Source organism: Protopterus annectens, chromosome 9.part0 (assembly GCF_019279795.1).
Source record: "Protopterus annectens isolate FY-2018-M chromosome 9.part0, PAN1.0, whole genome shotgun sequence".
NCBI classification, from domain to species: Eukaryota; Metazoa; Chordata; order Ceratodontiformes; family Protopteridae; genus Protopterus; species Protopterus annectens.
In genome coordinates this window covers 1,935,230,785-1,935,254,242 of record NC_056743.1, presented here as the reverse complement: position 1 = coordinate 1,935,254,242, position 23,458 = coordinate 1,935,230,785, and the positions used below count along the sequence as shown (strand labels likewise).

Genomic DNA, 23,458 nt, shown 5'->3' with positions numbered 1-23,458 from the left:
CCACTTTCCAAGCTGTGGGATGAAAACTTTTTGTGCAAAACTTTGGCAGCTGGTAGTTTAGTGGAGAAGCGAACAGATCTATGTCTGGAGTTCCCCATGACACTGTCAATTTCTGAAATACATGAGGATCCAATTTCCACTCGTGGGGATCCATAATTTGTCTGCTCAACACATCTGCTAAGGAGTTCTGTGCTCCCGGCAGAAACCTTGCCTGAAGATTTAGCTTTAAACTGAGAGCAGTCTCCCACAAAATCATTGCTTGCCTGCACAGAGGATAAGAATGTGTTCCCCCTTGCTTGTTGATGTACCACATGACAGTTGTGTTGCCTGTTAGAATCAACACCTGCCCTGGAAGAAGTAAATCCTTGAAAGCTATTAATGCGAATTGGACTGCTAACATCTCCTTCAGGTTGATATGTAGATGTAGAAGTCTGGCAGGCCACGTGTCTTGTATCCACTTTCCATTTAGATGAGCTCCCCAAGCTTTGTCTGAGGCATCTGTCGTTAGAATCTGACTCGCCTCTGGCCGGGTCACAGAGAGTCCCTTGTTTAGGTGACATTCCTGAGCCCACCACAAAAATTCCTTTTGAATGCAAGGTATTATCTGAATGACAGTGTCCATATCTTGGCAGTGCTGTGTCCATACATTTTGAGATACCATTGTAGCTTCCTCATATGCAGTTTGGCATTGGGAAGCACCAGAATACAAGATGCCATGAACCTCAAGGCTTGAAGGACTGTCCTTGCAGTCAGCCTGGACTGATGAGACAATTGATGTAAGTAAAGAGAAAGATTCTTTTGTTTGTCCGGGGTCAAAAAGGCCATCTGGGATGCTGTATTCAGTCTCACACCCAGAAAGCACATGTCCTGAGAGGGTACTAGACTGGACTTTATTTCGTTCACAGAATACCCCAGGCATCTTAGCACTGCTATCACATAGTGTAGATGATGAAGAAGTTCGTCCTTTCCTTGAGCCAGAATCAGGCAATCGTCCAAATAAGGATAGATCTGTATTCCTCTTAGCCTGAAGAAAGCTATCACTGGAGCCAGAACCTTCGTGAACACTCTGGGCAGTAGATAAGCCAAAGGGCAATGCAGAGAACTGATAATGAGAAGTCCCAGCCGAAAACGAAGATACTTCCTGCAACTTAGCCTGATAGGAACATGAAGGTAAGCCTCCTTGAGATCCAGAGTCACCATCCAGTGATCTTTGCCCAGCAGAGGTAAAAGCTGTTGTAACGTCAACATTTTGAACTTGGGAATGTCCAGATAAGTGTTGAGGATAGATAAATCCAAAATTGGTCTCCACGTGTTCCCCTTCTTTGGTACTAGGAACAGGCGAGAATAAAATCCTAGGCCCACTTCTGACAGAGGGACGGTTGTATGGCTCCTATTTGGAGCAGCAGAGAAATCTGTTTGTGAGCCTCTATTCTTTGCTGAGGAGGAACGTCTGGCATGCCTTTGAAAGGAGGCAAGGTAAGGAAATAAAACCTGTAACCTTGGTGTATGATATCCAATACCCATCTGTCTTGGGTAATTAAACTCCAATTTTCCTTGAAAAGTGCCAACCTTCCTCCCAAAGGTGCTGCCAGACGAGAAGGCTCTGGCAGCTGAAAAGGTAGGTCATTGGGTCTGTTTACGAAAGGACTGACCCCTGCCCTCACCAAGACTGTGCAGGTGAACTCCCTGTTCTAGGCCTGAAAGAGCCCTGAGCTCTGCCCCTACCACGTCTAGACCTACCCCTAGACTGGGAATCATAAGGATACGTCCACCCCTTGGTAGGCCAATTTCTGCTAAACTTCAGAGGCTGAACCTGCAAAAAATCTTTAACAGTCTGCATAGACTTAGCCTTGTCTTCCATTTTCTTTAAGACTGCCTCAACAGGTGAACCAAACAACACATCAGATTGTAAAGGAGCATCTAAAATCCTTGTCTTAACATGGTCAGATAAATTCTGATCCCTCAGCCAGGCGTGCCTGCGAAGAACTGACCCAGTGGCCGCCACCCTAGACGAGGCCTGTACAGCATCAAAACCACATTGCAAAGAATGCTTACCCACTTGTTCAGAGACATGTACCAAATCTTGTAACTCTTTACACTCAATACCTTCCGCCAGAGCATCTACCTTAGACTTCAATTGAGAAAGTAGATAGTTTTGGTATTTCAACATGTGAAACTGGCAATTCAGAGCCCTCATAGCTAGGGTGGAAGAAGTATAGACTTTCTTTCCCCATCTATCCAAAGCCCTGGCCTCTTTATCTGGAGGAACCGGATTTTTAACAACAGAAGCCTTAACACCCTTAGGCCCCTGACTAACAGTTTCTGGGTCCGCCCTAGGACTCTAAAAAGATACTTATGAGCTTCAGGCACCCTATAATACCTATCCGGCTTAACAGGAGCAGGAGGCAAAGAATCAGGATTAAGAGAAGCCTCTGCAAACACATCCTCCACAACATCCAGAACAGGAGGTATAGCCAAAGGCCTATGCTGGGGTAAAACAAAATTCCCTAAGCCTTTTCCTGGAATCAGAGAAGTCCTGACCTTCCCACTTAAAATGCTCCCTCATGGAATGAAGAGTCTCTGAAAAGAAAAATCCTCAGGAGGAGAAGCAGAAGGAGTAGAATCATCCACATCAGAATCAGAATAAGGAGAATACTCCTGCAAGTCTTCAGCCGAAGACTCTGAAACATCTGAAGCCTGCTCAAAACTCCCCAACTCAGGTTCCACCCTAGGCCTCTTATCAGGAGGGGCAAAGAACCTCTAATCAAAGTAATCAAATCTTCTGCCATTTTAAGCATATGCTTCTTGGGCACAGATCCTGAAGAACTAGGAGTGACACCAGCTGAAGCTAAACCTGGCCTGCCTCTGGGAGAAGCCTTGGAAACAGAAGGAGAAGGCCTAACCACCCTAGGAAGGGAGGGAGTACAGTAACCTGAGAAGCCCCTTCAGCCTGACCTGCCTCCTGAGAGGCCACATCCTGCAATAACAAGGTCTCCCCCTGGGACTCCAGAGAAACCTCCGGTGGAACCACCGGCTCCACCGACACCTCTAAAGAACCGGCGTCCGGTACGGACGACTCTTACCTGGGCTTAGCTGCTTTATCCTTGCGCTTCTTCGAAGAAGCGGACGCCGGAGCATCCGACGGCATATTATAATTGCACCGCTTCCCGAAGACTAACCTGGCACAATCTAACCTTCTCTTAATAGTGCGCTTATTGAATCTAGCACAAAAGCGACACCCAACAACGTCGTGCTCAGGCCCTAAACAAAGAATACACAAAGTATGATAATCTCTATGCGGTATCTGTTTCCCACAAGAAATACAGTTATTCACTTTTTCTGACATCCGGTAAACCACTGAGGCAAGAAAAACTAAAATATTCCCCAACGGGTACCAGCCAACTTTGAGTCGGTCTGAAACTCCGAATTCGAAAAATTTCAGAACGCCGCACTTGCAACGCTGCTTCTGCATCGGACCATGCGGCAAAAAAGACTGAGGATATGACGTCGGTCATGCGCATTTGTACCCTGACGTCCTGATGTCAGTCTAATGCGCCTTGACCGACGTCAGCCTTATACTTTGATATTCGGGCCGACCGAGGACAGCGGACTACCCCAAGTGTAAGGACTGCAGCAATGTGAGATGAAGAACATCCACATTGCAGAGTATGTTTTCCCACCTGTTCAACTGCATGCAATAAAATCCTGCATTTCATTATAGTCAGGAGCTTCTGAGCTTGTAAGCATTTTCTGTTTTAACTGAGCCATTAAATATTGTTGGCACTTAAGCATGTGAAACTGGCAATTTAAAGCCCTTACTGCTAAAGTTGCAGAAGTGTAAACTTTCTTCCCCATCTATCCAATGCTCTAGAATCTCTGTCAGAGGGGACTGGATTTTTTGCAATGGAAGCCTTAACCCCTTTGAGACCCTGGGAAATGGTTTCTGAGTCAGCAGAAGGGTTTTTATAAAGAAACTTGTGAGAGTCAGGGACTCTATAATACCTATCTGGCTTGGCTGGAGCAGGGGGCAAAGAATCAGGAGATAAGCTGGATTCAGAGAACACATCATCCACAATATCTAACTCAGGCGGAATAGCAAGAGGCCTGTGCTGAGGCAATAAAAGGAAGTCCATGAGCCTTTTCTTGGATTCTGAATAATCCTGACTTTCCCAATGGAAATGCTCCCTCATTGTAAGTAAAGTTTCCCCAAAAGAGTAATCCTCAGGAGGAGAGGCTGAAGGGATAGATTCTTCAGCATCAGAGTCCTCATAGGGGGGTAGAGAGTATCCCTGGTCTGAAGAGGAATCAGAGGAAATGGAAACCTGATCAGAGGAATCATAGTCTGTATCCTGCCTAAGCCTTTTGTCAGGAGGGGGATGGGAAACCCTGATTAGAGTAATGAGGTCTTCGGCCATTTTGAGCATCTGTTTCTTAGGCATGGATGCCTGTCTAGGTGAATGCTGCACTTGCTTCTTTGTCTTTAATGGTGTTTTAGTCTTGACTGTTGCTTTAAGTTGTGAAGGTCTGAAAACACCCTCAGAAGCAGATGCCTGCTCAGCGTCTCCGGACTCATCTGAGGGATTAGTTTCCGTAGGCCCAATACCTTGAGTTTCCAGAGGCCTAGTTGTCTCCACGTGGGAGTCGGAGGTGGCCTGTGGCTCTGAGGTAGCGGGTATCAGGGGCTGCAAAAGTGCCTCACTGAGAACCGGCGACTGGCCTAGAAGAGGTTTCGTCGTCTGTTTTGGACCTCGGATGCTTGTCTTTATCCTTGTCTTTGCATTTTTTATGAATTGCGGTCGTCGGTTGTTCCGACGGCATTGTATAATTGAACCTTCGGCCAAAGTAGTGCAAAGCAAAATCAAAACGTCGTTTTATAGTGCGTTTGTTAAATCTAGCACAAAACCGACAACTAGTGATGTTGTGATCAGGGCCTAGGCATGGAATACAGTAAGAGTGAAAACCTTATGAGGTATTTGCTTCCCACAAGAAATACAATTATTAACTTTTTCTGACATTGGTCTGAGGCAAGAAAAACGTTTCCCCAATGGGGTACTTAGCTTTCTTGAAAACTTTGGATCTGAAAATCTCAGGAGTCGGCCGACCGGCACTTGCGAACTGCTTTTGCTTCGGGCACCACGTGGCAAGAAAGACTGAAGAAAATGGCGTCTGATTCATCTTGTATAACCCTAGCGCACTGACGTCAGGGAAGAAGTGACAGCAACTGACACCGGACTAATACTTTGGAACTCTGGCCGACTGCGGGACCGCCTGATGGCAGGATAACCCAAGTGTAATGACTGCAGCAGTGTAACACGATGAACATCAGGGAAGATACAAGTTTGCCAGAGTCACGTGCCTGGCTGATGGTCTCGAGAAAGGACAGGAGGGCAGTCATTGTACTGTGGCCTGGGCAGAAGCCATGTTGAGAGGGTGACAAGAGGTTGTTGTGTGTTAGATATAGCAGAAGTTATGACTGGATACATTTCTCCAGGGTTTTAGACAGTGGGGAAAGGATGGCAATAGGCCTAAAGCTGGTGGTATTGTTTTTACCTCCTTTATGAAGAGGGATGATGTAGGCATGACGCCAGCTAGAAGGGACACAGGCTTCTTGGATGGATCTGTTTAAGATGGAAATGGGAAAGGCAATGCCATCAAGCAGCTAGCTTGAGGAATGCAGTAGGAAGACTGCCAGGTGCGTTGCGGCTAGGTTTTAGTTGGAGAAGTTTTTTATCGTACTTGTGGGGATAGGTTTTAGGTTGAATGGGGAGGATGGAGGTATGTTGTCAGAGGGTTTGGTGAGCAGGTTAGGTAACGGTTGGGGGGGTGTGAGGGAAAGAGGAGGACAATTTAGCTATACAGTCAACAAAGGAGGAGTTGAATTGGGTGGCAGTTTCAAGATCAGTTAAATTTGGGTTAGGACAGGGGTTATCATTGTTACCTTGGTGAAGGAGGGAGGAGATAGTGGCCCAGAATTTTTTAGGGTTCATTGAGTGTTTGGATTGAAGTTTATAGTAGTATGTTTTGTGGTCTCTAGTTATTAATTTTTTACAGCATTTCGGAGTGGTTTGAGTTCAAGTAATAAGTTAGGTTGTTTGTTTTTTTTAGTATTTTTTCCATGTTTTGTCTCTTTGGAGCATGGTAAGGTTGGTATCTTTTGATAGCCAGAGGGAGGTTTTGTACTTGAGGCGTTTGGTTCTAAGAGGAGCATGGTTGTAGAGTAGATTTAAGAATGCACCATTGAAGTAGGTGATGGCCCTATCAAGAGGCAGGGTTCTCATGGGAAACCAGTCGGTGAGGTGTAGACATTCGGAAAAAGTTTGTGGGTTGAAGGAGAAGTTGTGGGTTTGAATGTAGTGATGTTGCCTATGAAGAGGGGAGGGGTGGCGGTCGTCGAAAGCAGGCAGGTGGTCACTGAGAGGGTCTGGAAGAATTGCAGAATATGAGGTTGGGATGTTAAGATCCAGTCAATGATGGTGCCTGAGGCTCCATCTTTGTTTGACCTGGTAGGAGTTTATTAGTTGGGTGAAGTTGAAGAAGATTGTGTGACAGGATGTTTGTGAATCGATTGTGGTTCAGTTAATGCTTGTGTCACGTAGAATGTGTGTGTTCATTTTTAATGTTGGAAGAAAACCAGGCGAGAATATCCTCTACTACTGAGATGTTATTGCATGGGGGTATATAGAGGGCGGCTATGCATATTGATTTGTGATTAATTTTGGGCTCTGGTTATACAAGTGCATTCGGTTCTTTATGTCGTTTGAAGAAATCTAAAATAAGAATAGAAGTTTTTTATCGGGTGAAAGTGGGGCGTCTTCGTTAGAAGAAGAAATGGTGGATCAAGAATTTCCAGAATTACCGAGAACAGAAAATACTGACTCATTTCAGAGAACCTTTCGAGGTTCAAATGGACAAAATCACAACACCAGGAAATGAGGGTGGCAAGGACAAGACCATTACACAGACCTGGGGCAGGGAGTATATAAAAGAGGCAAATGGACTAATTAAACAGGTAGACGATGTTAATGCTTTAGAATATGTTGTTAATTTATCGGATTATGTCTGATGAAACAGAACTGTCGGTTTTATATAAAGGTTTAAAATTTATACTGACAGTTCTGCCACGAATGTATGAAATGAAAGGTGAATTTTTTAATCTAGTACGTAAGATGTACTTAAGACTATTTTTACAATACTGAAGGCAAAAAAATAATGGTGCCAAATATAGATACAGATTCAGAAGATAGTGATAACTTCTTTTCTTGCGAGTCTGAAACCGAGAATAACGCATATAGTTTGTTTGATACAAGCATGATAAAAACAAAGAGCACTTTTATGCCACCATGCAAAAATATTCATATACAGCGTTTTCACAATGCCTTCGATTTAATAATAGAAAAAGAATTTAGTGATTTTGAGGGCATGAGGAGAAGCTAAATCTTACCAAAAAAGAGTGGATGAAACTGAAACAAATGAGCATGAATGATGATATAATATTCAAACCATCAGATAAGGGGGCAAGCTGGTAGTAATGAATTCTATAGATTTTAAGATGTGCATGCAACATTTAAATGATGAAATGATTTATAGTAAAGTGGATGGACTTTGTTTAACTCGGGCACAATATGAATTACAAACACTGTTAAAGAAGGGGGTAAGGTTGCATTATTTTACAGCAAACAACCATATGCTCTGCAAGGATGGCATGCAGGGTCAAGCCAACAATGTAAACCACCAACGACCAGCAAAAAACGATAGTAAACATGCAGTAATGAAGAAATAATGATTATTTATTTATAATTCCTTCAAATCCAGACCAGTTTTGGCTATTCAGCCTTTATCAATGAATACAATAAATAATAATTATTTCTTCATTACTGCGTGTTCACTATCATTTTTTGCTGGTCGTTGGTGGTTTGTATTATTTTACAGCCAATGATGTAACCAATAAGTTAACTATAAAGGATAACAGTAGCAAATTTTTTCTGTGTTCCTAAAATTCATGAGTCTAATGCAACCTCCCGGGCGTCCAATAGCGTCAGCGACAGGTTATTTTACTTTTAACCTGAGCTGTTTTTTACATGAGTTATTGTTAAAGGAAGTATTAAAGTTACCTTCCTATATAAAAGATTCCTTTGATTTTTTGAAGAAAATAGAAAATATTACATGGATAGAAGATATGTATTTTATAACAGCTGATGTAGTGAGTTTATATACCAATATACAACATAGTTATGGTTTGGAAGCAATACAGCATTTTTTAGGGGATAGCCCAAGAACACATTACATAAAGGAATTGATACATTTCTGTCTTGTGAATAATATTTTTGAATTTGATGGCAGCTTATACAGACAGAATAAAGGAACAGCAATGGGGGTGGCTTTTGCCCCAGTGTATGCCAACTTGTTCATGGGGCTAGTTGAAAATGTACATATTTATAAGGAGTGTATTTTTTAGGAAACTTAATAAAATACTTCCGATTTATTGATGATTTGATTTTTATTTGCAAGGGGGGAGACAATTATTCATCTACGTTTGTAGAATATCTTAATGCTAACAAATATGAGAATAAATTTGATGGAATTCACATAGGTTCAGAAATTAATTTTTTAGATATAACATTAAAAGGAATAACAAAAGCAAAAATTCATACTATAATACATAGGAAATTTGATCAAATTAATTGGATGTTGCATGCTACTAGCTGCCATCCCAGTCACACATTGGAGTCTATCCCTTTTGGAGAAATGTTAAGAATAAAAAGATTATGTAGTGATGGTAATGAGGCACGGAATGAGGCCAGAAAAGTTGCAGTTTCATTCATAAACAGGGGGTATAACCCAGAAGAAGTGCATAAAGGTTACTCTAAAATCTATGAAAGTACAGAGGCCAGGGTTTCAAAATTGGGTATAAAGCAAATCAAAGTAAAAAACAATAAAGAAGTTATTACTAATAATTTAATGTTTTTTGTCTCCAAATATACCCTCTTTTCAGATGAATTCAATGAATTAGTTAAAGGGTACTGGAAACAGGTAAAAAGAGAGGTCCCCTCATTGTCTAAAATTGAATTAAAAATTTCTTATCAGAGGGGACGAAATTTAAAAGATTTCTTGGTTCACAGTAAATATTTCAAACCTAGAGACAAAATTTTAAGTAATCCGACAGAAAAAGGAACTTTCCCGTGTGGAAAGTGTTCCATTTGTCAGTATATTACAACTAGAGTGGATGAAATAAAAGGGAAGAAATTTGACACTTTAGGCACGTATACCTGTTTATATGCCATAAGTTGTTCATGTAATAATTATTATATAGGGGAAACTAAAAGAAGTCTAGGAGAAAGAGTAAAGGAACATGTCAGAGATGTAAGAAATAATAAGGTCATTAGTCCTGTAGCAGAACATTTCAATAGGGTACATATAAAGGGGAAGTGGAAAGCATGAAAGTAACTGTTCTGGAACAAGTATTAAATCAATATGGAAATGTAGAGATGTTGAAATATGCATTAAGGAGAAAGGAATCCATTTTTATAATAAAATATAATACTTTGCAACCCAATGGGTTGAATGAGGAGTGCAATTGGCAGAGTTTTATATAATGGTGTTTTTACTTTAAATACAAAGTGCATTGGATTTTAACAATCAGTATATAACTGGTTAATTGAAAATGATGGTACTAAGCTGTGGTATAAAATGAGTGATTGTTAGTATGAAAAGTTTTTACTCTGTAAAGGCCGTTTGTGGCCGAGGCGCTAAGAGAATTTTCTTGAAGCATTAAAGTGCGTATGGTACAAGCTGTTATTCACTGGTTATTTTCTTCTTTTTGTTGTGTGGATTTTGGAACTGTCAAAAGTTGTTGTATAAAATGATATGAAGATGGCGACTGTACAGATGTCTGTGGAGTTCACTTAACCATACGATACAGACAGTAAAAAATAGGGTAGGGTAACATGATCACTGCCTTAAAAAGCATGTATGCACCAAATGCTGCAAAAGGTGATCATGAAATTTAGACCACTATCTAGTGTCAGACATCTTCACTCTTACTAAGGGGAACCTAATGCAAACATCCTCAAAGGTAAATGCACACACTTGGGGCCAGGGTGTACTTCAAAATCTGATACACGGAGACTTAGCTATACCTTGTTACCCACAAGAAAAATGTCCGTTAAAGCATGCACAAAAAATTTAATAATAGAACACTGAGGAAAAAGATCTTACTGATGCTGTCCACTTTGGGCTCAAGTCCATCGATTACTTCTTTCTTCTTCTGCAATTCAGAGTGGGCTTCATGCAGCTTTTCTCTAGAGTAAAATAAGAAAACAGAAAGGGTACTTAAATCAGAAGCACAGCTTATAAGTTATGTACAGCTCTCAAAATCAACTGAAGCTCTGCCTTTTTTTTTTTCAAAAAAGACTTGCATCTTTGAAGTAGGAGTAAGTTTTTAGCTTGAACCGTCTAAAAACAAATATGGAGAGAGGGCACTGCCTTTACTCTACCCTCCTCAAACCTCACGGCAAATGTGTCACACACTCACCCTCTATACAGACTCTGCTTCTTTCTCCATGACAAGTATTTCATCAGCAGTAGCCCGCGAGGCCTGCAAGGTTGTAGTAAGTTTCTCCAACACAAAATTGAGATCCCAAGCAGGAGGGAGTAGGAGCTCTACATGGTCTTATATTCTTTGCTAAGAAATTGAATTTAAGTTGAAAAGGACTGGTAAAAATGCGGGGGTCACTCAGGAAGTGAAAAAAAATTGCTGTTAAGAGAAAGATAATGAAGCAGAAAGAAGAACCTTGTCCAATAAAGAAGTAAGATATTGAAGAGCCAACTTCCAAATTTAATCTCTAAATCTCCAAATTCTTTGCTGCAGTCAAAAATAAAACTTCTCTTTTTACTGACACTTTCCTTGTACTAGGTCTCACATTTAAATAATCACAAAACTAACTGAGTGAGGAAGTTGAGACCAGCTGTCCTTCAAAGCAGATGTATACAGGCTAGAAGGATGAGCTTGACATTGAAGATTTTTCCAACTGAAAGAAAGAGCATCCACTTTCAAGCTGTGTGATGAAACCTCTTTGTGCAAACTTTGGCAGGTGGTGGTTTGGAGAGAAGCTTAACAGATCTTCGTCTGAGTTCCCCAGGACACTGTCAACTTTTGAACAACATGAGATCCAGTCCGTGGGGATCCACATCCAGTTGTCTGTCTAATACATCTGCTGGCTAAGGAGCCCTGTGCTCCCGGCAGAGTTAGAAAGTGGAAGAGTTAGTTGCAAGCTGAGCACAGTCTCCCATAAAATCATTGCTTGCCCGCACAATGGGTAAGTTGATGTTCCCCCTTTGTTTGTTGACAGTTTGTGTGACACACCTGACTGCTAACATCTCCTTCATGTTGATATGTAGATGCTGTGGTCTGGCAGGCCACTTGTCCATGTTCATCCACTCCATTTAGATGAGCTCCTTTCGTTCACAGAATACCCTAGGCATCTTAGCACTGCTATGACATATCCAAAAAATGCTGTAGAAGGTCTTCCTTTTCCAGCCAGAACAGGCAATCGTCTGTCCATAAGGATAGATTTGAATTATCACTGGAGCCAGAACCTTTGTGAATACTCCAAGAAAGTAGATAAAGCCAAAAGGCAAATGCAGACTGATAATGATGATTTCCAGAAAAACGCAGATACTTTCTTTCTGCGCAACTTATTACAGCACATGAAGGTAAGCTTCCTTGAGATAATCTTACCATCCAGTGATCCTGCCCCCATCAGAGGTAGGTAAAAGCTGAACGCCAACATTTCCTTTGAACTTTTGAACATGTAGAGATAAGATAGGACAGATGATTAATCCAAAATCTCCTTGTCTTTGTAGAGGAGGAATGTCTAAGTATGCTTTGAAAGGAGGCAAGGTATGGAAAAACCTGTAACCGTGTGGTGAATGATATCCAGAACCATTTTTTGGTTGGGTAAAGATTATTTTCTGTGAAAAGAGACAGTCTTCCTCTGGAGGTGCGGCCGCCAGCCAGGAAGGGAAGGGCAGCCAGAAAAGGCAGGCCCTGCCCTCACCAGAAGTCCTGTTGCGGTGAACCTGTGTCCTAAAGACCCGGAGTTTGCTCCCCCTGCCCCTACAGACCTGCCTACCCTGGGAGACTGGAATCATAAGCAGGATAAGTCCATCCCTTAGCAGGCCAATTTCTAAACTACTTCGAGGCTGCACAAAAAAAAAATCCTTAACAGTTTGGTATATAGACTTAGCCTTCCCTCAATCTTCTTTAAAACTGGAGTGAACCAAACAACACATCAGACTGTCAAGGAGCATCCAAAACCAAAATCTTTGTCTTAACATGCTCAGCCATCTCTCAATGTTCAGACACATGAACTAAATCCTGCAACTCTTCACACTAATACCTTCCGGCCAGAGCATCCACACCTGATTAACTGTGAAAGAAGATAATTATGATATTTTAACATGTGAAACTGACACCAACGCCCTCTCCTTGGCTAAAGAAGAAAGAGTATAGCACTTTTTTTCCCCATCAAAGCCCTTGCCCCTTCAGGAGGGAGGATGGGATTTTAACAACTAAGGCCTACACCTTTAGGGCCCCCTGAGAGACAGGAACTGCTGTCTGTCTTAGGACTCAAAGATACTTATGAGCTTCAGGCACCTATAATACCTATCCGTACCTATCCGGCAGGCGGGGGGCAAGAGATCCAGGGAAGCCTCTGCAAAAATCTCTTCCACATCTCCACAAACAGGAGCTAGCCTTTTCCTGGAATCAGAGAATCTTGACCTTCCCATTTTTAAATGCTCCTCATGGAATGTGCAGAGTCTCTGAAAAAAAAAAACAGGGGGGGAGAAGCTGAGTAGAATCATCCACATCAGAATCAGAATACCTGGCACAGTCTAACCTTCTTAATAGCGCTTGTTAACCCATCTAGCACAGTACGCATCCAACAACGCCGCCGCTCCAGGCCCCCAAACAAGGTATACACAACATGGTATATGGTAATCCCCATGCGAGTTTCACAAGAAATAGCAAGAAAAACCAAAATATTCTCCCAACGGGTTTAGCCAACTTTGTTCTTCGCTGAAACTCTGGCCTGGACAGCGACTACCCCAAAGTTGGAATGAACCTTGGAAACTATGGAGACGTGAATATTTATGGTCAGAGTTTACACCACAACCTGAATAACAGAGCTAGATTTGTCTGAAAAAAAAAAGAGGTAAAATATGTAGAGAAGCCATCACCTTTAATCATTTCCCCTCAACAGACTCCCACTCTCCCCTCTGAACCATAGAGACTCTTGGCTCCTGTGGATATTTAGGGCTAGGATAAAGTCAGTATCTGAAGGACACAACTACTTGCGAGCATGCTAACATGGATGGATGGATTAATGTTAGCTGCCTGTCCCTACAGATACTGCTGCCTCCCCAGCAAGCTCCTCTGTATTACACATTTTTTTACAGCAAAATATCCCAACTTTAGCACACTCCCAACAGCAGGACTCTGTACAGTCTGAAATATTCCAACAACAGGACTCTACTTTCAGGAAATTATAGAACTCAAAGTCTTTATAATTAGCTTATTTATGGTTATTGCTGCTAGGGTTTTTACATACTGTTAGATTTTTTTAACTGGGCATGTTGATTTTATTAGGAAAGTACAGTTATGTACACTTACCATAAATGTAGATGTTAAGTGTATTCACTGTTGCAGTCATTACATTTGAGTTATCTGCCTGCAGGTAGCCCTCAGTCAGCCTGATTAACAGTCTTGGGTCCTGCGTCGGTTGCTGTCCCTTCTGCCATGACGGCATGTCATCGGGGGTATAAAACATGCAGCCGACGCCATTACATCAGTTTTTCTTGCCCCAGATGTCAAGTGCCCCCCCAAATGGGAAGCAATTAAATATAAAAATACAAAGATATACCCCCAACAAAAAAGCAAATACACCAAAAAGCTTTTAAGCATAGTAAAGGAAAGTAGAGGTATAGCCAAAAGAAGTTAGGGGGCTAGAGGGAGGGTAACCAGGACTCTAACAGTGAATATACTCCAACATCTACATTTATGGTAAGTGTACACAAATGTACTATGTTTTTCGTGTTTCACTGTTGGTCATTACATTTGGGTAGATTCCCAAAGCTATGGTTGGGAGGAGAAATTTAGATAGCATTAGGACCAGCTATAAGGCCCTGCAAGACTGCAGTGGCAAAGCCAGCTCTGGATTTAGAGAAAACTGGCAAATGATAATGCTTGGTAAAAGTATGTACATAACTCCAGGTAGCAGCTTCTAGGATGTCCCTGGTAGGGATGCCTCTGAGAAAAGGTGTAGAGGTAGATGCAGCCCTGGTGGAGTGAGGTCTGATCATCTGTGGGATAGGTTTTCCATGGTGCTTATAGCAGAAATGAATGCAACGACCTATCCATTTAGAAATGGTTTGCTTTGAAATAGCCTTCCCCTCTGCCCCTGCAGCAAATGCCACCAGCAGTTGTTCAGATTTCCTTTGAGGTTTGGTCTTGTCCAAGTAGAATCTAAGTTGTCTGTGCACATCTAAGGAATGCAGTATCCGTTCCCCTTTGTTCTGTGGATTGGGAAAGAAGGCTGGCAAATGAATGGACTGATTAAGACGCACACTGGACACCACCTTGGGCATGAAGGATGGGTTGGTTCTGAGGGACACATTGTCCGCATGAAAGATGATGAAAGGCTCCAATGCCATAAGGGCCTGTAATTCAGATACCCTTATTGCTGAAGTGATTGCTAAAAGGAAAGCTGTTTTCCAAGAAAGAAATTTTAAGTCTGCAGTAGCAGCTGGCTTGAAAGGAGGTAGAGTGAGTTTTTCCAAAACAAAGTTAAGGTCCCAGGCTGAGGTTGGAGCTCTCCTGGGTGGTCTCAAATTTTTAGCCCCTCTGAGGAACTGCTTGAGCAGTGGATGAGAAAAGAGGGGAGGTTCTGCAGTATAATGAGCTGAAATGGCTCAAGGCGTTAATTTTGGAGGAGGAAAAAGACAGGCCCTTGTGAGTTAAGTATTGTAAAATCTGAGGTAAATTGGGCGCTGCTGTGCTCACCCCTTGAGACTGGTTCCAGGCACAGAATCTTTTCCATTTTTTAGCATAAGATTTTCTAGTACTAGGCCTCCTTGCCTCAAATGATATCCATCACAGGTTTACTGAGGGATGGTATTAGCCAGGCTGCTAGGTTCAGTGTTAGAAGCTGAGGGTGCAGAATCTGGTTCTCCTGCTGAGACAACAGGAAGGTGTCTGAGGCAGGTGCCATGGGGATAATCATGACATACTGCGCAGGAGGGGGTACCAGTGTTGGCGTGGCCAGTCTGGAGCAATCAAAATCATCCTTGGTTTGTCCTGTTTGATTTTTAGTAGTACTTTGGAGAGCAGAGGGGTAAGGCATAGACTGACAGGTCACAGCATCCACTTTCCAGGCTTGTTTGTGGGGAGTCCTTGTGCAAAATTTGTCCAATTGGTAGTTCTGGGGAGAGGCAAACAAGTCTATATCTGGGCTCTCCTATTTTTTTGTCAACATGTTGAAAATCCTTGGCTCCAGTTTCCACTCGTGTGGGTCCACAAGGTTTCTGCTTAGTCCTTCTGCCAGTGTACTTAATTTTCCTGGCAGGAATTGTGCTTGTAGGTGCACTTGGTAGCTCAAGGCTGTGTTCCACAATGCCATGGCTAGTCTGTAGAGGGGGTAAGAATGTGTACCCCCCTGCTTATGTACCACATAACAGTGGTGTTGTTCGGCTTTACCATTAGTTGTCCTGGAAGAATGCAGCCCTTGAAGGTTGTCAGAGCATTCTGTACAGCTAACATTTCTTTTTGATTGATATGCAGGTGCATTTGACTTGGGTTCCATTTGCCCTGAATGCACTTCCCTGCCAGGTGAGCCCCCCATGCATAGCCTGATGAGTCTGTTAGGGTGTGGGCGGCAGGGGGTGGTGTGAAAGGTAGTCCCTTGTTTTGGTAGTAGGCCTCTGCCCACCAAAGGAACTCTAGTTGTCGGCAAGGTATGATAGGAATCATTGCTTCTAGATCCTGAGAATGTTGACATCATAGGCTTTTTAGATACCACTGTAGTTTCCTCATATGCAGTCTTGCATATGGAATCAGAAGAATGCAGGAGGCCATGAACCCCATTGCTTGCAGTATTTGTTTTGCAGACAGCAGGGTTTTTTGTGGCCACTTGTTTGAAGTAGGTTGCCAAATTAATTTTTTTCTCTGGTGTGAGGAAAGCCATCTGGGAACTTGTATTCAAGCTTGCTCCCAGGAATATAATTTGTTGACAGGGTACCAGGTGTGATTTCTTTTTGTTTATGGTGTACCCCAGACAAGTTAGAACCCTTTGTACAAAGGCCAGATTATTCAAAACTATGTCCTGGCTTTCTGCCTGAATTACACAATCATCCAAGTATGGGTATATTTGAATATTTCTTTACCTGCAAAATGCAATAACTAGAGCTAGGCACTTTGTGAATACCCTGGGCACAATAGACAAGCCAAAGGGCAGTGCAGAGAACTGATAGTGCGTGTAGCCTGCTTTGAAGCGTAGGTAAAGGTAAATCCTGGTCATCAGAGGAAACAGAAAATTCAGAATCCTGGTCGGAAGTATCAAACACAAACTCAGTCCTAGGTCTCAGAGAGGGAAGGGTGGCTTTCCCTGATTAAAGTAAAAAGGTCTTCAGCCATTCTTATCTGTTTTTTAGGCATAGAGGCCTGACCATGCAGTCTGGGCATTTTTTAGGCATAGTTCGAGATTCAGGCCTTGAAGAAGAAGATGGCGGTTTAATACACAAGTCAGTAGGCCTGAATACACCCTCAGAAGCCGGTGCCTGCACAGCGGCTCTGGACCCATCCAAGGTAGAGACATCCTACAGGTTCCACAGTTGAAGCATCTCGCAGCATACCGGACTCCAAACGGGTCTCCGTAGAGGCCTGCGAATCAGAAGTAGCGGGGGTATCAGGGGCGGCGAAAGCACCTCACTGAGTACTGGCGACTGGCTTAGGAGAAGCGTCGTTGGCAGCTTTGGACCTAGGCGGCCTCTCTATCTTTATTTTTGCGTTTTTTCGGAATGTCGGTAGTCAGATGGCTGACCGAAGACATATCAGGATAATTGTATCGAGCACCAAAATATTTATAAGTGTAAATATATCGTAGTTCGTGGTTTAAATAAAGCACAAAACCGACAGCGAGGTACGTCGTGGTCTGGGCCTAGGCAAGGAATGCAGTATGAATGAAAATCTTTATGAGGTATTTGCTTTCCACAAGTAATGCAATTATTTACTTTTACTGACCTCGATTAAGAGCAAGAAAAAGTTTCCCCAACGGGGTACTTAGCTTTTAGTTGAAGACTTTGGTTCTGAAACTCCAAAACGAAAATTTCAGGAGTCGGCCGACCGGCACTTGCGAACTGCTTCTGCTTCGGGCACCACGCGGCAAGAAAGACTGATGTAATGGCGTCGGCTGCATGTTTTATAGCCCTGACAACCTGACGTCATGGGAGAAGACGTTAGCCTTAATGAATTAAATATTGCCTATAGTAAGGTTAACTTATATATTGAGGACCTACTTTGGCAAGGGCATATTAATGAGGATGAATATAGGTATTTGATTAATGATCACCCAGTGGTGAGTGGGATATTTGGAGTGCCTAAGATCCACAAGGGTTTGAACAACTTGGCATTCAGGCCAATTGTTGATGGTAAACGCAGTAAAACCTGCTTTATAAGTAAATTTCTTGACTTTGAGTTACAAAAGGGTTTAAAGGTATTTAATTACATCTCAAAAGATTCATGGTCATTTTTGGAGAGGTTAAATGGCGTCAAATTTACCAATGACACCATTATGGTAACAGTTGATGTTGTAAACTTGTTTTCAGTCATTCCTACAACTACAGGACTGGAATGGTTGGAGGTTCAACTGTTGAAAACTGGTTTATTTGATCAGGATAGAATCAACTTGTTGGTGGGTTTAATGGAAGTTGTGCTGACAAACAACTTTATCCAGTTTGAGGGCAGTTATTTCAAGCAGATAACTGGGGTAGCGATGGGGGCGGCGTGTGCCCCAGTATATGCCAATTATGTAATGGCATATTGGGAGCAGGAATTTCTTTTTACTAGTAGATTTATGCCCCACATGTAGTTTTTATACCCGCTTCCTGGATGACTTGTTTATTATTTGGGAAGGTGGCAATGACATGTTTGGAGAATTTATTGAATTTGTCAACAATTCTGTTGAATTTTTAAAATTTACTTATAGTATGAGTAAAGTTGAAGTTGATTATTTGGATGTGCATTTGGTCCTCAATTCGGTTGATTCCAGGTTGATATCCATTATTCACAGAAAAGCCACATTCTCCAATTCATATCTGAGTTATTCAAGTTGTCATCCTGACCATCAGAAGAAGGCAATAGTTAAAGGGCAGATGGTCAGGGCGGCGAGAATGACAAGTCTGGAGGTTGATTTCATCAAAGAGCTCGATTTCATCAAGTCAATGTTTATTAGGCGGGGGTATCCATTGGCACTGTGTGATTGCATAGCTGATGAAGTCAAAGCCAAAAGGGCTAATGGTGTTTATTGGGCTTTATTGTATGGTAAGCAAGACAATAGAAACGAGCATGTTGAGGGCAATACTGTTCCTATGCGTGAAATCATTCTTAGGAATGATGATACTGGTGCACGGGTGGGTGGTGACCATCCATTACTTTTCATCACCACTTTCTCCTTTGATGCCCCCTATATTAGTGATGCTATTACCAACAATTGGAAAGTTTTGAAAATGGATCACATAGTTAGTGGGAAATTGGGGAGACCACCTAAATGTGTTTATAGGAAGGGATTCTCTTTTAAGCAATTATTGGAAAGGAGTGACGCTGCACATTCTGTTACTTACAGGAAGAAGGACAATTTTAAGTGCGGTAGATGTACTGTTTGTCACCTGATCAATGTGACGGGTCCCGTATTTAAGTTGGCTGGAATCACCGTTAGGGTTGGTGCCCACTTTGATTGTTATAGCACAAGTGTCGTATACGCGGCTATGTGCACACATTGTCCAGCCTTTTATATTGGGAAGACCTGCAGGGCATTAAGAGATCATATTATTGAACATCAGTCTGATATCAGGATAAAGAAAAAGACAAATGCCCTGTACAGGCACATTGACATTCATAGTGGGCATCACTAAGTTTTGTGTGGTCCAGCAGATTCTGGTGGACAAATTTGGAAAAAAACTTGATGTGCATTTAGATATAGCTGAGATGAAATGGCAGTTGTTACTTAATGCATTGGAATTTCCAGGCATTAATGACTGCATTTCTATTATGCCCATTTTAAAATTAAAAAATATATTGGGGTGAATCAGCTTATACTTATATGGGATACACCAAAATACAGTATAATAATCGGATGGGTTCGTGTTTTTGCGATTTTTCATTTTAGAACGCAGCACTTTAGTTCTATTTGGCATAATTATTTTTATTTTTTTAATTTTTAAAAAAAAGTTTTAATGTTGTTTAAGGCTTGGGGGTTGTGCCTTTTACTATGTTTGCTGGCCTTCAAATTGATTCAATTATGGTGATTGTGTTAATTAAGTTATTATACAGTTGATTGGTGATGATGTCATTTTTAAGTGTGCATATAAGGTTGTTTTTTCCATTTGTATTAAGTTGTGTTCTGATGAAGTTGGATTAAAGACGAAACCTAGGTCAAACTCGTGGCTTTATTCATTTACCTGTTTTTTTTTCTGGTTGCTTTCTGGAGTCCAACTGCTGGTGCATTTTTTATTTTTTAGTCATGGGAGAAGGGACAGCAACCGACGCAGGACCCAAGACTTTGTTAATCAGGCCGACTGAGGGCAACCTGCCAGCAGATTACCCAAATGTAATGCCTGCAACAGTGAAACACTAAGAACATCTGCACTGCCTTATCAAGGTCATGACCTACAGAAAAGGAAATGCCGCCACTGTCAAAGGTAATTCCATTGGTGGAGTGCCTGCTTCGAATGTTTGCTTCAAAAAATATCTGTGCCAAGGTCATCAGTTCACATCTTTGCTAAGCACTACAGCTTGGACCTTGATTTCAGGAACTGTGACTTCTTTGGTAATTTGGCCCTTTAGTAGAAATCTTTGAGTCTACTTCCTGAGCCTTTACCCACTGACCATCCTATGGCTTCTGCCTCTTGGAATAGTCTGACACTACTTTGGTTTCTTTACAACTGTAGAAGAAACAGTCAAGGATGGTCATGTTAGTGACAGATTCAAAACCACCAATATATCATTTTATCTGTGACTGTCCTCTTTGGTGCATTCATTTCAGGTAGATCACAAACTGGCACTGCACATACAAGGTGCAAAAGGCTTCATCTCCCTTGGTTTCACTCCTGGTAATGAAACAAGGAAATAAATGGACTTGTTCATGGAAAATTATGACACTACCTTCAGTAAGAAATGTGGGTGCTCCTTAGGTACATCCAGTCCTGATTAAACACCAAACAAGGTTTTCTACAAATAGCTCTCAGAACCTGCAAGTAGAGGTGAAGGCCACAAAGGCAAGACTCTTTCCACAGATAACTTTCACAGCCATCAAACCAGAAGTATTGAAGGGAAGATGAGCAAACCCGTCAAATGTGAAATTTAAGCCCAAGTAAAAGTGGGATTCTTCAAAGGAGGACAGAGATTCAGAACTCCTTTAAGAAGCTGCTTAACCATCTGCTGCAGAGCCACAGGTTCTGCCCTCCAGCAGGAAATGATGGAAAGAAACAGCTTACAAATGCATCCTGATCATGCAATAACTAAAGTAAAAATCATACAGCTGCCTAAGCTTGGTCAGAACCACCTGCATGCTAACCAAAAGGGTGTTATAGAACACATGCAGTATACATCTGATGAGTAGAAGGCTATCTACTGACTTATCACTTCCAATACACTAGCCATAAAAACCACCAGGTTCAAAGACACAAGAAACAACCCTCTGAGGTGGAGCGGTTTGTTACTGCTGCTATCAGAGTATTCCCAATCTAGGGCCAGGAGTATTTTTATACTACCAGGGAGCATACAGCTTGAAATTACAACCTTCCCAGCTACCAAGGGGCGATGAAGATGGACTTTGGACTTCTCTGAATTTTGAGATTAATTGTGGGGGTACAGAAAAAGTACAAAAGAATACACAAAAGGAATGGTAGTAAGATGTAACAATCACCCCCTTCACAAGGGGATTGCATCTACCATTAGCAGCCCATGCCACAATGAAATGAACGGAAAATGGGAAGGGCAACTACACCAAAGAAGCAACAAAATATGACAGCCAGTGTTCCAGAGTCCGGGAAGGCTGAGACCTTACCAAAACACCTGAATTTCAACAAGACGACAGGACTAAAGGAAAGGATCAGGGACTACACTAGCATGCTCACTTACCCTGGGATGTGAATAGTTATGGGGCCAATGCTCTGGTCAATGGCCCAGACTCACACTGCATCAGGATATAGGGTTTACACAAGCTTAAGCCATCCTGCTGGTTTAGGTAACACAACAGACTGGTCAGTGGACCAAACCAGGAGGGACTCTAGTCTCAGCTCCCTCTTCTAGGGTTTGCATGGCAAGAAGTACTGCCCACAGCATTAGATGGTCTATGCGGGACCCCCCTCTCACAGGACATGCACTTTCCTTGCACTGTGGAAGAGATGAAGACTCCTACTCGATCATCAAAACATCTGTTACTAAAATACCACAGAATGTTTGGCTGCAGGGAGAGAATAGCTATAACAGTTTCTGGGGACTGTCTACCACTCCATCTTTCAGATCCCATTGGCCTGGCCCTGAAGATCTGCGAGTGCATGGCGACTCTCCAACCACTAATGCCCAGTGTCCACAACATCCCCTGTATTAGTATGCATTCGAATGGCACTACAGAGATCATGGCCACAATTAAGCTCAGAAAACACAGAAGTTTTTTTAGCCTGGACCCTCCTTAAGGAGCTTTTTAACAGCAGTCATCTTGTGAAATATTAGAAAGGGCTGTACTTTCTCCTCCTACATACTCAGATGACCGGTTTAAAACAGTTGCATATAAGGTAATACTCCCTCCTCAGACTCCAAAAACATGACATCTTGTGCTCCATCTTTAGGGCAAGAATGACCAACAATGATGAGATGCAGCTTCCTCTTGATAAAGGGAATCTTCTGAGAGGGATTCCCCATGGCTTGTAACAGAAGCTTCCAAACCAAGGATATTACCAAAGAGTAATCTTGAGACGGCCATCAGCTGCCAGTCCCTCAGATATAGGAACAGAAAGTCATCCTTCTCTTGCAAGGAGAGAGAGGGGCAGCACCTTGATACAGACAGTGTGTAACAGAGGGGAGACATCTTACACTGAAAGTGGTGCTCTTGAATAAAATCAAAACCTCTTCTGTGGATCCAAAACACCAGTGTGCCAGAACCTACTATCCAGCAACAACAGCCAGGTGTTTGGTGATGAGGGAATGAACCCTTGGACAGCAGTCTGGAACTTCATTTACTGATGTGTTCACTCAAGTATCAGAACTCCAGTAAAGGACAGACAGCAAAGGTCTGCCCCAAGATCTCTGCCAAGCCTGCTTGATCCATGACTAAAACCCATGGCCATCTAGACCCCTTTGGACGTTTGTGACAGACCTCCAATGAAGATTTGTAGAATAACCTCTCACTCTGGACTGTACAGTTGCTGACATAGTGAGGTTGCCTCCTAGGAGATGCAGCCAGTACATCTGGAGGAGTTAATAGCATCTGATGCTTGAGGAACTTTCTAGTTTGTGAAAGGCCTTCTTTCTTGAAGACTGGGCTGGTCTAGGAGGTGATATGAGGACAGCTCAAATAGCAAGTGAACTACTTCCTTTTGTGAAGGTCCTCAACCAGAATTTGTGAAGGATAACCAAAGTGTTTCTCTGGCAAAAAATGAGCACTGAGGATAACCTGTCCAAGATCATAAGATTATCTCTGCTCAGGAATGAGCACTGAGGCTAATCTGCATGAGTTCCTCCTGGAAGAAGCGCTTGTGTTACACCTTCCTATGCGGGTATATGCCTAAGCCTTTCCACTGTCGGCTCCAGCAAGGAGACTAGAATCAGAGAGGCGGACACAAAGCTAAGTGATCAGAGTCCCAAGCAAGCCAGAGAAGAAACCCTTTTTGCCAACATTGTCTAAGGCTTTAGACTCCTTGTTAGGTAGTAAGGAGGTAAGCTGCAGTTAGCCAATGGACTCCATGATGGACTAAATAAATCATGGAAGATTCAACCCTAGGATGCCTAGCTGGTAATCGCACTTCACTCAGCCTGATGAGTACAGATGGTATTAACCTTCTTGGGAGCCAAGGGAACAGTATCCAGGTGCGCCAGGCTGCATAAATGACACCCTTGAATCCCAATGGAAGGTAGGATGACCTAAAGGTTCTTGTTCTTCCCCAAGCTGCTCAGTGAGGCAGCTCT

General features: G+C 42.4%; 1 protein-coding gene across 1 annotated transcript in view; it reads right to left on the bottom strand.

The window, feature by feature from the left end:
* Positions 1-23,458, bottom strand: part of HOOK2 (hook microtubule tethering protein 2) — a gene marked incomplete in the record, with an annotated part of 1,827,100 nt that overhangs the window by 573,278 nt on the left and 1,230,364 nt on the right. The window contains 1 exon segment of the mRNA XM_044084742.1: positions 10,216-10,298. Coding sequence (XP_043940677.1) covers positions 10,216-10,298 — 83 coding nt within the window.